Source organism: Phaenicophaeus curvirostris, chromosome 2 (genome assembly GCF_032191515.1).
Source record: "Phaenicophaeus curvirostris isolate KB17595 chromosome 2, BPBGC_Pcur_1.0, whole genome shotgun sequence".
NCBI lineage: Eukaryota > Metazoa > Chordata > Aves > Cuculiformes > Cuculidae > Phaenicophaeus > Phaenicophaeus curvirostris.
Genome location: NC_091393.1, coordinates 76,659,071 through 76,675,999, shown reverse-complemented (window position 1 = coordinate 76,675,999; position 16,929 = coordinate 76,659,071). Strand labels below are relative to the sequence as shown.

At 39.9% G+C, this 16,929-nt stretch overlaps 1 protein-coding gene across 2 annotated transcripts in view; it reads left to right on the top strand.

Moving 5' to 3' along the window:
- The window catches only part of BTBD9 (BTB domain containing 9), a 125,984-nt gene that overhangs the window by 91,226 nt on the left and 17,829 nt on the right, over positions 1–16,929 (top strand). For both annotated transcript variants that reach the window (XM_069852553.1, XM_069852552.1), the window contains exon 10: positions 15,707–15,785. In XM_069852553.1, coding sequence (XP_069708654.1) covers positions 15,707–15,785 — 79 coding nt within the window. The remainder of the gene's footprint in view (positions 1–15,706; positions 15,786–16,929) is intronic.

The window sequence follows — 16,929 nt, the reverse complement described above, 5'->3', positions numbered from 1 at the left end:
TATGCATCTTTTGAATGAGCCTTGAACAGAGCAGCAAGGAATTGGAAACTGTACTCTGTCAGTCGTCTTTGAGCGTTTTGCCATACACTTACACACTGCTGCTCTGCATGTGCCATGCATGTTTTGCTTTGCTCTGCTTTGTCAGGCATCTGACATGTTCTCAGCTCCTCTTCATGTACAGTGCTGTGAGGAGAATGACGAAAACATCACAGTGACTCTGACGTTGGTTTGGGTGTTATCTCGGTTTTGCCTCAGAGAAAATAAGTGGTAGCAAATAATACCCATAGTATGAGTATCTGTTTCTTTTAGGTATTTTTTTTCTCCCATGCTATCAAAGACTTGAATGCCTCTTTAGACGCCTGTACAAATTGTCAAGCTAACAGTATAAGTAGATGTATGTTTTATTACTTTGTGATACATCCTCTAGAAAAAATACAATGTAGTGAGGGGATAAGGGAAGCTTGAAATAATTATTATCCCAAAGTGTCACTGATATACACAAATAGCTTCATAAAATTTCTGCAAAGAGCCAAGCTGTGCTGATGAAACTATCACATTTGTTCTGTCCTGGGTTGGAGGGAGCAATCAGAGAGAACTGTTAGCCAACAAAAGTGACATCCTAGGGAGTTCTCCAAACCCACAGTATTCCCTAGGAGTGGGTAACTTGATTTCTGCGTTACTGAATTACTGTTTACGGTAGCTGGGTTTTGGTGTCGTATTTGGGTTTGGGTTTTTTTAAGCATCCCAAATAGTAATATAAATGCTGAGGAAGAGAACATGCTTTATTTTTCCAGGAATGCATAAGGTGCTTATGCTATTCTGTTGATCGTGCGTTACAATAAGCCGTGGTTTTGTACTTCTCTTGGATAAATAGCAGCAAGTTTTTATTGACTTTTTATGGTAATAAATTCAGTTGGAAAACATCTGTGACCGTTTTCTGGCTTTGAATTTTTTCAAAAGAAATAATGGTAATTAAGGATATGCAAAATATATGTTGCGTAGTCTTCTATTTAAAATAAAAATCAAAGCAAACACTATTATTATTTATTATAACATTGAGGTTTCAATAGAAATGAAACTTCACAATGGCTTTGCCTTTTGGATTCTAGCCAGATTACTTTCTAAAGCTTCTGTGATAAAACAGTAGCATCTCAAGTTATTTTTATTACAAGAGATATTTTAAATATAAGCTAATTCTCATTCTTTATGGATGACCACAGCTTTTATTGTAACCACTAGATATGGGAGGGCGGGGGGGGTAGTAAATGTATTTTTTTCTGCTTTGAAGAGGGAGAAGACAGTACTGAAGGAGGCGTAAAACTGCCTGAATTGTTTTAATGGTCCTAAAGTGTTTCTGATAGCCAGGCTTTGTTTGTTTGTTTGTTTGTTTGTTTATCAGTTTGATTGGGCAGGGATTTGTTTTCTGTATTGTACTAGTTCTGGCATGTTCTGCACTACAGCCATTCTTTCATCTCTGTATTCCTCTTTGCAACTACTTATCCCAGCTGAATCTGAGCAAGGCCAGCCACTGCCAGAATCACTGATTTTTCTGCTATCTTGTAAGTTTTGCAAATCACCACAATGACATGCCACGGTGCTTTCATCACAAGTTGTTGTTGTCATTTGTCTGTCTGGCCTTCCTGTAGATTTATTGGCTTCTGCTTTGATGCCTGTGACTTTTAAAAAACATATTAATCCAACATACAGTTACAGTTGATTTGACAAATTTGCATACATTAGTCACATTTAATTTAGATGTTATCAGTGCAGAGTCATGGGTTTGGTAATCGGATGTGTCATTGGCATTATTTCCATGCATAGTGCTCAACTCTACCTTTCCTCCTGATACCACAACTTTTCTCATTCAGTGTTCATGGAGCAATATTGTGAAGACTTTCTTGCACAGATACTTGTTTGAGATTCTGTTTGAGCACCCAGTTTCTAGAGCTTTTCAATACATGTTTTTGTTGTAATTTTACTTCTTTTTCATAATGACAACATTAATTTCATTTAAACTATTTCACAAAGTACTTTACATGCACTTTTGTTTTTGGTAAGTGTATCATTTCGAGACTTTAACCATTTTTGTTGCATATTTCATGTATGCGTTGGGTAGCTTCACATATGCCTCAGTGTCCATGGATGTTTTCAGTGCAGTTTCTTTTTTTTTTTGTTTAGTATGGCCAAGACACAGCATTGCTTAATATGTAGAGTATTTGTTGAGGAGTGAAAGGGAAGAACACACCAGAATCCGAGATAATATTATGTATTCTAATACTGTTGTTTTAATACTGCCTGTTGTTAGGATAGATCTATACAAACACTGAAATTCAAAACAGAGTTGTGTTTCTCTGAGCCCAGGGAACAAACTGTAGAAGCATTCAGACTTCTTCATTCTAAGAACACATTCCCTGTGTTCTATTTTAAAATAACATCCTTATTCTCAACTTCACTTGATTATCTACTGCATTTACTTGAACACGGTACCATGCCTGTTTTAAACAGGTGCCATCAAAACAGCTGAAAATACTTTAATTCTTATTAAGTTAATAAATATGTTGTGTATATTGTAGGCAGGGGACATGCCTTGATACTGGAGCTCCAAGACCTGATCTACACATTCATATTCCAGAGATTAGTCATAAAACTTGGTCCTCTCCTCTTTGTACCCTTTCTTCTTTACTTAATCTGTAATCTCTGCCAGGCTAAAAAGGAAATCAGATAATATAGACACTGTGGGTCTTAGTGAAAAGTGAAACCTTTAGGCCTTTTGAAAAGTCCAAGGGTGCTAAAAAAAAAAAATCTAAAAAGAAGATAATTAATTATAAGGAAATGCTTGCTGAGATTGAAGAATGTAAGATTTTGTGGCAATGAGATGGATACCTGAACAGCCTGTTTGTGCAGCAACATACTGGGCCTGTAAGTGTTCCTTATGGTATAGAGGTACAAGAAATGCATGATATTCCTTGAGAGTTACGGCATGACTATGTAGCTATATTTTGCTTGATTGTACTGTGGTCACTTATTGAAGCAGATCAGTAAGAGCTGCACATTGCGTATTCTATCAGTATATAACCCTACTTTGGAGTTGCAGGCTAAATGTGAAGATGGCGTGAAATTATCACTATGTCTTTTAAACCTTAGGGATAATGCTTTTCCAGAATTAAATTTTGCTTTCTGAATAAACATGCATTTTGTCTTATAAAACAAATTGTAGTCAGAATCTCACTTGTTGCTCTTTGCTACCACAAACACAGATGTTTTCAGTGGTCCACCTCTCTTAAATATACAACCTGTTTGACCTTCTGTTGTTTGCCATGGAGAAGCACTTTTACAGTGTGGAAAACCTCTCTTAGTAAATTTATTCCTCTCTTGACATTATTCTGATGTTCAGCTTTACCTCAGCCTGTCTTGCCCCTCACAGATATTTGTGAATTCTGTCATACTGCTTCTGTGATTGATTGTTCATACAGACTAGGAATACTTAAATATTTCCCCCCCACAAACATCTGGGTCCCAGTTTGACATACAACGTTAAGCAATTCTGGAAAACCTCTTGTCTTCAGAGATCTCCTTTGCAACTATTGCCAACTGTATTCAATGCAACAGAAATCCGAATTTTCTTACTGTGAGACTACCACTCCTCTCTTGCATCCTGTCAAGCCCAGTTGTTTGTTTTGTTTTGTTTTTCAAATCAGCACAGGAACAAATTTGCAGCATTTGGGCAAAGACACAACAGTGCAGATTGCTGCTTTTATATTATGGAAGGATCCTATGGTGGTGCATTGAATTGCTTTCACCAAGTCCTAATATTCTACCTTTTGAAAGTGTCTGTGTATGCATGCACATACCCACATGCATGCAGGCACCCACACACCTGCACATTCTCAGCACCTTTATAAATAATATTACTATAAAAAGGTTATCCAAATTATATGTCTTCTGTGAAAGTAGCCTATTTTTCTGCTTGAGATAAGAAAGGAATTGCCTGATCCTTCACCTTTTGTTTTGTGGTTATGTTGGTTTACTTTGAAATGTATTGTTGTATAAGGTCATCTAATAACCCAATAAACGGGAGATGCCTGAATGTTCATGAACTAGATGGTAAATTACTATTTTGTCTGCAAACCTTTTTATGGGCAAAGCCATTAAATATAACAACTGTTGACATTTCCTTGGATAGTTGGGAGCACAGTGAGGTGTTAATGCAGCTTATGCCAAATGTGGTGTTCTGCTTTCTTTCTAGATATTTGTCCTAATTAGATTGTTGATATTTAGATCTAATTTCATTAAAACTCTGAAAAGTACACATTTGCTTATGCTGGCCAAAACAGGCATGGTCTTTAGTTTTACAAATATCCTGGCTTGAGATATATGTGGTATTAAGCCATCGATTTATTCATAGTAATGTTTTTACCAGTACAGATTATATCCATGAATTACAAAATGGAAGAATTATTACATCTTTGTGTTCATCCTTTGGGGATTTCTGTACCATATGGTATGTACTGTTTGGGGTTTGGTTTTTTGAGAGTAATGCTCTGTCAGTTCGTTTCATATACTTGAAGGGACAATGATTTTTGCTTTTCTGTCACACTGAGTTCTCACAGTAAGAATTTTTCTTCTCAATACCAGTACTGAACATGATATTAACTAATTTCATTCTGTTATTTTTCTTATATCCCTATAAACCAATTGTTCTTTCTTGAAGGTTTCATACACTTCACCTATTATACACATACATTAGACTATTCTGCCTTTTTTCTGTTACCTTGGTTGCTAGTTGAACAGGTTTTGCTTTCATCATCAGTCAGGTTCCCCCATTGTTAAAATTATATTTATGAATTTTACTCTGCTCTCTTTACTTTGTCTATGTGATTTTTAAGGTACAGAGATTTAAAATAAAAGTGAATTAAATACCGAAGTTTAATTTGTCAGAAACTAGTAGGAGAGGTGCTACATTTTCCCTCTTTTATAATATGATAACAAAAGTTGTAGTTGTTATTTTTGTCTGTCTTCATTCACTTTAGTTTAATGTCTAACATTACTGCATTCATGGATGCAGGTTCAGATTTTTTTCTAGGTGAGTTTCAGTCTGTGGTTGCAAGACTTAGTTTTCTGACCTTGAGGTTAATAGGTAATTCAGTGTGGTGGTAGAGAGGGTTACAGTCTTCCTTCTTTCCATTAGCAAAACTCACTATTTTTGTATTGCTGCTATGAGGAGGCACATGCTGATTTACTTTTTTCCCTGTTTTATTCTTCTTAGAGGCTGTGGTTCAATTTACTGTGTTCCTTGGAGGTTTGACGTGTCAATTAGGTGTTATCGACAGTAATAGAAGGGCGGTTGCTATAAATGTGAAGTTTTTACAAGTGGGCCATGAAATCACGCCCAAGGGAATCTCGGAGAGAAGTGCAATAAATACAGTGTTAGTCTACAAGCTGCAAAGGAACTGATTAATAGGGAGCATGAATCTATCTCAGATAGCTAAAAATATTGTTTATATATCTGCTGTTAATTAACTATTCCATTTGAATGAAAAGTTATGTAATAAAAATGGCTTACAATCTGTTGTAGGATTATGAGGGGAAGAAGGCTTCAGAGTTAAAAGCAGTCCAAATTATTACTGGATATGCTAATGTGTTGGATGGCTTTTCATATCTTTGCTATCCACATGAACATCAGGAGCAGTAACAGCTGGTAATGAGTAAGCACAACAAAACCGATAGAAACTCTAGGATTGTGCATGCTTGTCTTCTGCTTGTATGCTCTGGTGTACATAAACATAAGTAAGGTGAACTCATAGGTCAAGTTACTGAAGTTCACAGTCTTTGTCTGCCACCACAGCCATCCCCCAAGGTTGTATGTGTAAATACTGCATGCGCAATTCTTGACATGGGATAGAAATTTGGCTCCTGGCCTTCTACCAGGCAGTTGCCAGCAAATTGCCAGTAAGTTCATTTTGTGTAAGATTTTTAAATATAAACTATATTTCTTAAAGTACAGAAAGACAGCCTGTTGAAACTAAAAAAAAAATAAAAGTGTGAGCCAGCTAAATTATATGAGTACGTGGCTTATGCAGTACAAAAATGCCATGGGATGCCTTCTTAGGCATGTGGATATATTTGAAAATTGGTTACTATATGTAGTTAGGAAAGTAATTACTGCATTCAATTTGCTCAGTTTCAGTATATTTTAATGTTTTCATTAGGTAGTATTTTTTTATAAACCAGCAAAAATGTCAGTAATGAAGCTGGGAAAGCAGGGATTACTATAAGGAGTCTTTTACGTTATGAGGGACACCATGATTGACAGCAGCCCTGCAGAAAAGGACTTGGGGGTGCCAATTTATGAGAAGCTTGACACAAGGCAGCAGTGTGCTCTCACAGCCCCAAAGGCCAACCGTATTCTGGGCTGCAAAGAAGCGTGGCCAGAAGTTTGAGGGAGGCAATTCTCGCCTCCTACTCCACTCTTGTGAGACCCCACCTGGTGTCCAGTTCTGGAATCCTCAGCATAAGAGGCATATGGAACTGTTGGAATGAGTCCAGAAGAGGGTTATGGAGATGAGGGCTATGGGCTGGAGCACCTCTGCTATGAGAGGAAGCTAAGAGAGTTAGAGTTGTTCAGCCTGGAGAAGAGAAGGCTGCAGGGAGACCTAATAGTGGTCTTCCGGTACCTGAAGGGAGCCTACAAGAAAGCTGGGAAGGGACATTTTACAAGGGAGTGTAGTGACAGGACAAGGGGGAGTGCCTTTAAATTGGAGGGAGGAAGATTAGACATTAGGAAGAAATTCTTTGCATTGAAGGTTGTGAGACACTGGCATAGGTTGCCATGGGAAGTTGTGTATGCCCTCTCCCTGGAAGTGTTCAAGGCCAGGTTGGATGGGGCTTTGGGCAGCCTGGTCTAGTGGGAGGTGTTCCTGCCCATGAGGACAGGAGGTTTGGAACTGGATGATCTTTAAGTTCCCTTCCAACCTAAACTGTTCTATGATTCTGTGTCAGAAAGTCAGTATAGACATCATTAAATCTATTTTATGTCAGATTTTTTTGTTTTGTCTGCTTTATCAAGCTCATGTTTGATTTCTACAATAAATCATATACAGTAAAATGTTTATAGCAGTTCAGTAAAGTGTTTGTACAGAAGACGGGTATTTTGTTTGGACTGGTGAGAGCTACTGATTTCGTTCAACAGGCCACCTTCAAGAAAGTGCTGTGAGGGGTGACAGCAGAATACATGGAAACTCGATTTTAGTTCTCTGTTTTTAGTTGAGGTAGATCACGGGTAGAACTATATTTAATTTGACTATAATTTAAAAGCCAAAATGTAGTGACCTTTGATTCCTCACAATATTTTTTCTCAACTTTATCTCGCCCCTTAGTGGCTTGGGAGGCTAGATGGAAACGGGAAGGCAGAGCCAGGTACCCAGTTGACTTCTGTGTTTTATGATTCTGAATTAGTATGTTAAATTATAGCTTTAACTGGAGAAGTTTTACTTCATTTTATTGTTTAGTACTGTTATGATGGAAAACATATTTTTAATAGGCAATTTTATAAGGTAGCTGTAGACTTTTTTTGATACTTTATAAGGGAAAATGTCTATGTAACAATAACTGTTATAGCATTTTTAGTACATGCTTCTGTGTTTATTTTGTGGGTACTCCATAGTAGAGGTTAATAGGGTATTCATTAATAAAACAAAGGGTGTAAGACATATTATGCAGAACGTACTGCAGTCTCATTTGGCTTCCCTTATGTATGCACACAAATTCTTATTTGGCAGCATTTTATGCTAGTTACTTGCTGTCTTGTTTACATCAGTACGTTCACCAGGCTGATGTATTGAAAGACAACACGACTCTTCTCTTTCTTTTGTCTGATTTTGCAAATATCTCCTCACTCTTCTATCATAATGAATGCTATATTTCACTGAAAAAAAAAATGTAGCCACAGTTAGGAAAAGTCCACATCCAAATAAGCTAAGTTTGTCACTTGATATAGAACAAAGCATATGTGGACAAGCAGTAAGAGGCAAAATGGAGGTTACTTGCTGGTAATTGAAATTTTTCAGTGTGTCCTTGATTTCTACATTTGCTTCCAGCTCTGCTTAGCTTTTCTTTTTGGAGTGAGGAACAAAACATTGAGGTTGAATGTCACCTTGTAAAGTGAGGAAGCACAGTGTGCAGGCATGAAGTGTACATACTTAGCCTAAAGCAAGCCATGATATGAATATGATGTGGTTATTACAGCTTGGTGAATGTTAGTTACATGTCACAGCTTTCACTTCTGTCTTACATATTTGGCCTGAACTTGGTTTCAGCTATAATTAGTGCTGCTCTGGTGATCCCACAGTGTGGTAGTGTTCTGTAGAGCCAGTGGCTCATTAGAAAACCTCAGTAAAAGATAAGCTTCCACTTCTTTCTTAATTTGTTCTTTCTGGAAGAAAAGGAAATCACAAGGAAGGATCACTATTTATATCCTATTATATGTAATAATTCTTTAGAAAGATAGCAGTTTTTCATCAAAATAACTAGAGGCAAGGCTTACAAATGCTCAGAAAAGCCATTAAATTATCTAAAAGGTGAATTGCTATTTTTGAGCTATAGATAACTTAAGCAATAACAAGTTATTATAATTTACCTGGACATCAGTATTTCTTGCATTCTTCTTTCAATAGCCTAATAAAGAAAAAGATAGGAAGAAACATGAAAGTGGAGAAGTTTCTAATAATTTTCTTATTCGTCTGAATAGAATATGGTGAAGAGATTGTGGGATGCACAAAGCCATTGAGTTTTCAGTGACAGCTGTTGCTGTTGGAGAGATGAAAGCACTCGGCCCAAGAGTCTGTTTATACATTTGAGCAGAGAAAGTGTTTTTCATTGCAAGGAGCTCTGAGTGAGACAGGCAGAGTCAGAGAATAAGAGAGCAAAAGATAATTATCTAAATTATGTTCAGGCTATTATAGAAGACGAATATAGTTAAAATGTAATTAAATATGACAGGCTCACAGGATGCAAGCATGGCTTTGGAATGCTAATCATCAATTACTGCATCTCCTTAGGGGAGTCAGGCAGAATGAGTGAGTTACAAGTCGGGTGGCTGAGGTGAGATGTGGAGTGTTAAATAAAACACCATAGGACTGTAACAGGGCTAATTTCCTTTGAAAAATGGAGCTCTGGTATCAAGGGACCTTTGCTAGCCAAACAACTTATAGTACTGCATTTCATCTTGAGGATCCTGGTATAAATCTGAGTAGGTTACTAGTCCCAAATCTTCTCTTGGAGAGCTAAACCTTACCTTGAAGTAGTGCAAGACAGGTGTGACAGCAGAAAAAAAAGAACAATGCTCCCTGAACATTTAAAAAAGATAAACTCTGAAAATCAGTTTGTCATAGAGCCATTAATAAAGAGTACAGAGATGCAGAAAGTCCAAAGCCAGTGATGTTATTTTGTGGGAAAACTAAATTCTAATAGCTCCTTTATGACCATGTCCTAGGTAATGAAGGTGAAACTATTGCCACCAACTTGAAAGATTTGTTTGCTTGGTGTATGGGGAGTAAAGGTGAAGAAATGGCATCTCTTACACCGATGTATCCAATCCTAGACCAAAACTGAGGTGCTTATGATATGTTTCAATGCTGCTGTTCTTGGGATACAGTGGCTTGTGTATGAATCAATACCAAAGCTATGTATTTGGAGGAAATTTGGAAAACTGATGGAAAGACCAATCAAAAGTGATTGTGAGAATAGAAAGACTAGTTCTTCTGAAGGTAGTGTGAAATAAGCACATATGCATGGCATGACTACAGAAATCGCATGACTACACAGTAATTTGCAAAATAAAATTTATTCAGAGAAACAGAAGTTATTACAGTAGTACCAGAAGAGATAGCTAATAGCAGAAGAAGGTTAAAAAGGAACTTAACTTACTTGTGATGTCTTTGATTTAATCAAGGAACACCACTGAACAATTGTTATTGCTTGATAGATAAATAGAAGTCTTACTGAACTTGTTGTATCAGCAAAAGATGCAAAAAGAGGGCAGGTACACCTTCAGAAGCCTTTTACTTAACCTCTCTTTATATCTGTCATGTTCTTCAGCTGTACTCCTAAACTAATGTCATCTTTGTTGTTGTCACTTTATACAACAAACAATGGCATTTGCTTCTATCTTTTGAAAATCTTCAATGAACTCCTGCAGTGTGTATTTCATAGGATCATAGAATAACCAGGTTGGAAGAGACCCACCGGATCATCAAGTGCAACCATTCCTATCAAACACTAAACCATGCCCCTTGGCACCTTGTCCACCCGTGCCTTAAACACCTCCAGGGAAGGTGACTCAATCACCTCCCTGGGCAGCCTGTTCCAGTGCCCAATGACCCTTTCTGTGAAAAATTTTTTCCTAATGTCCAGCCTAAACCTCCCCTGGAGGAGCTTGAGGCCATTCCCTCTTGTCCTGTCCCCTGTCACTTGGGAGAAGAGGCCAGCACCCTCCTCTCTACAACCTCCTTTCAGGTAGTTCTAGAGAGCAATGAGGTCTCCCCTCAGCCTCCTCTTCTCCAGGCTAAACAACCCCAGCTCTCTCAGCCGCTCCTCATAAGACCTGTTCTCCAGCCCCTTCACCAGTTTTGTTGCTCTTCTCTGGACTCGTTCCAGAGCCTCAACATCCTTCTTGTGGTGAGGGGCCCAGAACTGAACACAGTACTCGAGGAGCAGTCTCACCAGTGCCGAGTCCAGAGGGAGAATAACATCCTGCTGGCCACGCCGTTTCTGATACAAGCCAAGATGCCATTGGTCTTCTTGGCCACCTGGGCACACTGCTGGCTCGTGTTCAGTCAGCTGTCAGCCAACACCCCCAGGTCCCTCTCCTCCAGGCAGCTTTCTAGCTAGACTTCTCCTAGTCTGTAGCACTGCATAGGGTTGTTGTGCCCAAAGTGCAGGACCCGGCATTTGGTCTTGTTAAACCTCATGCCATTGGACTCTGCCCAGCGGTCCAGCCTGTTCAGATCCCTTAGCAGAGCCTCCCTACCCTCCAGCAGATCAGCACTTCCACCCAGCTTAGTGTCATCCACAAACTTGCTAAGGGTGCCCTCAATGCCTTCATCCAGGTCATTGATGAAGACATTGAACAGGGCTGGACCAGCACTGAGCCCTGGGGAACCCCACTTGTAACTGGCCTGCAGCTGGATTTAACACCATTTTCCACCACTCTCTGGGCCCGGCCATCCAACCAGTTTTCCACCCAGGAGAGTGTGTGCCTGTCCAGGCCAGAGGCTGACAGTTTCCTAAGCAGAATGCTGTGAGAAACTGTGTCAAAGGCTTTACTGAAGTCCAGGAAGACCACATCCACAGCCTTTCCCTCATCCAGCAGCCAAGTCACTTTGTCATAGAAGGCGATCAGGTTAGTTTGGCAAGACCTGCCTTTTGTGAACCCATGTTGACTGGGCCTGATCACCCGGTTCTCTTGCATGTGCTTCATGATAGCACTCAAGATCACCTGTTCCATGACTTTCCCTGGCACTGAGACTGACAGGCCTGTAGTTCCCTGGATCCTCCCTGCGACCCTTCCTGTAGATGGGCACAACATCAGCCAGCCCCCAGTCCAGTGGAACTTCCCCAGTCTTCCAGGACTGTTGGAAGATGATGGAAAGGGGTTTGGCCAGCACATCCGCCAGCTCCTTCAATACCCTTGGATGAATCCCATCCGGCCCTGTAGACTTGTGGGTGTCTAGTCGGGCTAGCAAGGCTCTGACCACCTCCTCTTGGAGGCTCATGTGAGCCTCATTTTGCTCCTCTAGCTCCTGTGTTTGTACACAGAGGGAACAACTTTACAATTAAAGACTGAGGCAAAGAAGGCATTAAGTACCTCAGCCTTTTCCTCGTCCCCTGTCACTGTTGTTCCTTCTGCGTCCAATAGGGACTGTATGGTCTCCCTAGTCCTCCTTTTATTATTTATATATTTATAGAAAGATTTTTTGTTATCTTTCACAGACTTTGCCAATCTGATTTCTAGTTGAGCCTTAGCCCTTCTGAGTTTTTCTCTACACAATCTCACTTCCCTCCTGTGGCCCACCCAAGAGGCCTGTCCGCTCTTCTGGAGGCCATAAACATTTCTCCTCTTCTTGATATCACTCAAGATCTCTCTGTTCAACCAAGCTGTTTTTCTCCCCTGCCGGCATTTTTTCCGGAACATGGGGATGGCTTTCTCCTGAGCTGCTAGGATTTCCATTTTGAAGAGCTCCCAGCCCTCATGGGCTCCCTTGCCCTTAAGTACTGTCTCCCATGAGACTTTGCCAACCAGCCTTCTGAAGAGTTCAAAGTCTGCCCTCTGGAAATTTAATGCTACTGTCCTGCTAACCACCCTTTTCACTTCACCTAGAACAGAAAATCCTATCATCTCATGATCGCTTTGTCCTAGGCGTCCACCTACTGCCACATCCCCCACAAGGCCTTCTCTGTTCACAAACAGCAGATCCAGGAGGGCAACTTCCCTTGTTGGTTCATTCACCAGCTGTGCAAGGAAGTTGTCTTCCATGCACTCCAGGAACCTCCCAGACTGCTTCCTTTCTGCTCTATTGTACTTCCAGCAGATATCAGGAAGATTGAAGTCTCCCACAAGAATGAGAGGCATTGATCTAGAGATTAACCCCAGCTGTTTATAGAAGAGCTCATCAGCTGCTTCTCCTTGGCTGGGTGTCTGTAACAGACTCCCATCACAAAATCTACCTTCTGGTGGGCTCCTCTGATTTTAACCCACAGGCACTCAATCTCCTCATCGCCACAATCCATCTCAACAGTGTCCAAGTCCTCCCTTACAAAGAGGGCTACCCCGCCTCCTCTCGTACCCTTCCTATCCCGCCTGAAGAGTTTGTACCGCACCATAGCTGTACTCCAGTTATATGAGTCGTCCCACCACGTTTCCATGATGGCAACGACATCATAGGCTCCTTGCCCTACGGCATCTTCCAGCTCTTCCTTCTTATTCCCCATGCTGCATGCATTGGTGTAAATGCACTTCAGCTGCACTGCCGAGCCTTCAGCCCTCTTAGAGGGAACAGAGTTCATTCCCAATTACCTGGTGACTGGAGTAGCTAGCTCCAGAGTGCCCGTATCTCCCTTAGCACCCCCAGGTGTGTTCTCCCCCACTTTCTGTGTGGTGATGTACTGATGGTCTTCACCAGCACACCCTCTCCGAATCACCAGTGCCCCACGTCCAGGCTCGCTCCTGTCTAGCCTGGTCTCAACCCCCTCCCCCTTCACATCTAGTTTAAAGCTCGATTTATGAGCTTAGCTAGGTTTTTAGCAAGGGCTTTAGCCCCCCTAGGAGACATACGTGTCCCGTCCTTAGCAACAAAGTCTGGAGGTGCATGAGCCACCCCATGATCAAAGAAGCCAAAGCCCCTTTCCTCACACCAGGCTCAGAGCCAGGCATTAATCGAATTCTTCTTCCTGACTTCCAGCTCCTCTCTATTTAGCCTTGGGATGGAGCAGAATACTGTATGTGCCCCAGAGCCCTCCATCACTTTCCCAATGGCCCTGAAGTCTTTCTTGATGGCTTTGGTCTTTCTGTTTACTAGATCATCGTTACCAGTTTGGACTACTATCAGAGGATAGTAGTCTGTCTCGTGGACCAGGGAAGGAAGTTTTCTAGCTACCTCCTTAATTTGACCAGTGCTCAGAAGTACTATAAATAAATACAGACCCATTTTTATTCTATTCCATGATCCTGAATTAACCTGTTTTCTTCTTACAGAACACAAGCTGTACCTTATAGGCCACAAAGGCATAGGCTGTACTTAATAGCTTCTTTAGGATTTTAAACTCTTGTATTTAGAATGGCTTTAGAATGTTTTCCAAATTGCTAAATAGAGAAATCAGTTTTTCACATCATCACTGTCCTTGCATAAAGTGCATGCATGTAAATGTAAAAGCATATGCATAATACAAACTATGTCAGTGTTATGAGAACTAGTCTTCTTGCGGTCGTCTGATTGTCACAGATACTCATCATTGGGACTCTATATTTCAAGTTAACAAATAACATTTGTCTGTTAACTAGATTAACTGACTTGGCTGTACTAGAGTAATATGAGAAGGAAGCTCAAGAAGAATTATTCCGTTTAAGGGAAAAAATGTTTAAATCATAGTAGTCTTTCAGATCTTGAGACAGTCAACAAAATGGTCTGTTCTCATTTTATATTTCATTTAGAGCTTGAAGAAGTAACCTAACTTTTAAAATAAGGAGGACATGGCCACATAAGGAATATAAATAAATTATAATGATAGATAGATAGATAGATAGATAGATAGATAGATAGATAGATAGATAGATAGATAGATAGATAACTGCTGTACTTCTGAAACTTGACACAGACCTCAATTTCTGTTATGATAAGTAACTCTGATTACTGATATTACTGCATGAAGTAATGGATGTAAACTGCTTGAAATTGAGACTTGATTGGGCTCATAATCTTCTTTAAGCAAATATAACCTGACAGCAGTGATAAAAGTAATAATTGACTAAATTACACCCAGAAATGCTATGCTTGTGACAAGGAGGTTTTCCTGCCAAGGGAAAGTTCAAGTGCCTGACAAATGGTTACTAACCAAGTTGTTCGTACTCTGGTGGCGAGTGGTGTTTTATTCCAGTTTTGCTTTGGTCTCTTATGTCTTCTATGAACGCTTGTGACAGTATCCTGAATACATCCAGGAAAACTATCCAATGTTTTTCTTCTAGTGAGTTAATCAAGTTGTACTTAACTACATTTTATTGCTGAAGCCTTATGTGATAGTCTACCTTTATGAGAAAGTTAAATTCTATATCTAGTTTTCATGTTTTATGATTAAAAAATAATATGGATTCTAATGTGTGTAAGTAGTAATCTAGTGTAGTGGAATAATGTAGTCAAACTGAAACCTCTAGTTCCTGGTCTTCTTTTTAGATTCTTCTGCTTTACTGCCATTATGTTGTAAGCAAAACGTATGGTAGGAATTTCGGGCCCTTCACTTGCTGTTTGTTAGGCTACTTGAGGCATTGTACCTCACCCAAATCAGAAGAGTATGAATGAGGAAGGAAGATGACAGTGGTCCCAATCTACCCCTAGTGTTCTCAGTCTAGCCCAAAAAGTTACGCTTCCACTTTGGTGTGGTGATCTGTTCACCCCACTGGTCTTTGTCAGACTGGGGAGATCCTCACAACCTGAACTGTGAAGAATGCTTTCTTTCTGGAATTTACTGGAAGGACCTTGGCCCACGCAAGGGAAGCTTGGCTTCTCTGCCCCCACTGCTCCACTCTTTAACAAGCTCTGATGATTTCTCATGAGTAGTTAACAGATGGATGTGTTGACTTTTATTTTTCTGATATTTTATGTAATATAGTCAATATTAGTCAAGGATTTTAGACTTTGATTTAGTGCTTTTTTTTCTTCCACTACCATCTTCTTAGCTTTCAGCAATAGTATGACTCCTATTCCTGCGTACGAATTATAGTAGCACAAGGTATGTATGGAAACACATAAGCAGAGTCGAGGCACTTAAAAATAAAAATGAACAAGGAGTTCTGGAAATTCAAGTGATAAAAAGTGTTTCTCTGCCCTATTAAGTGATAATAGTGTGTACTGTCACTTGAATGGATTCTCGGTATATTTAACTGCAGGCTGTTGTGACAGTGTTTCATATCTGTATGTTTTTCTGGACTTTTTTGTAGATCCTGGCAAACGATCACTTTTGATAAACAGCCTGCATCTTTTATCAGAATAGTTGGAACTCACAACACAGCTAATGAGGTAAGGAACTTCTGCGAAACCTATATTCTTCATGAATATACATAAATACAGTTTTTGATATCTTGCAATGAAATTGATAATGCCTTCTAAAATTTACTTCATTTTTCTTGCTCTGGCAATCTGGTGAAATAAGAATGAATGCATTTCTTAATTGATTATTTGTGAGCTGTGTTATTGTCTTCCAAGACTCCACAGAGTGGAAGGGCTCTTGCCACTGTGAGGCATATTTGGGGGTTTTTACAAAATACAGTTAACTGTTTCTGATTTTGAACTTCCACAGTCCCATCAAACATTCCTATCAGGTTTGGGTTTAAATTATTCCTTATTTTGATAAATGCTCAAAATACTATTTTAGTGCACAAGAGAAAAGTGTGTAGTCTCTGATTACTCGGTATTATCACCTTTCTGTTGTCCTACAATGAAAAAAACATAAGAAAAATCTCATTCTTCACAAGAAAATCTTACTTGCATAAGGTTCTCTTATAACTAATTTTTGTACCTGGTGAATCAGTTAACCAGTAGTGACCAAACCAAGAGATTTTTTTTTTTAATTCATTTTATCACCCTAGCTGACCAGTTGCAATATAGAACCATAGAATGCTTTGAGTTGGAAGGGATCTTAAAGACCATCTAACTCCAACCCGTCTACCATGAGCAAGGACACCTCCCACTAGACCAGGCTGTCCAAGGCCCCATCCAACCTGGCTTTGAACACTTCCAGGGATGAGGCATCCACAACTTCCCTGGGCAACCTGTTCCAGTGTGTCACTACCCTCATCATGAAGAAATTACTCCTTATGTCTAGTCTAAATTTTTCCCCCTTCAATTTAAAGGCATTCCCCCTTGTCCTATCACTACAAGCCTTTGTAAAAAGTCTCTTCCCAGCTTTCTTGTATGCCACCTTCAGGTACTGGAAGGTTGCTATAAGGTCTTCTTGGAGCCTTCTCTTAGCCAGGGTGAACAACCCCAATTCTCTCAGCCTGTCCTTGTACAGGAGGTGCTCAAGCCCTCTGATGGTCTTTGTAGCCCTCCTCTGGACCTCTTCCAACAGTTCTATATTTCTGTCATGTTGAGGATTCCAGAACTGGACACAATACTCCAGATGAGGTCTCACAAGAGAGGAATAGAGGGGCAGAGTCACCTC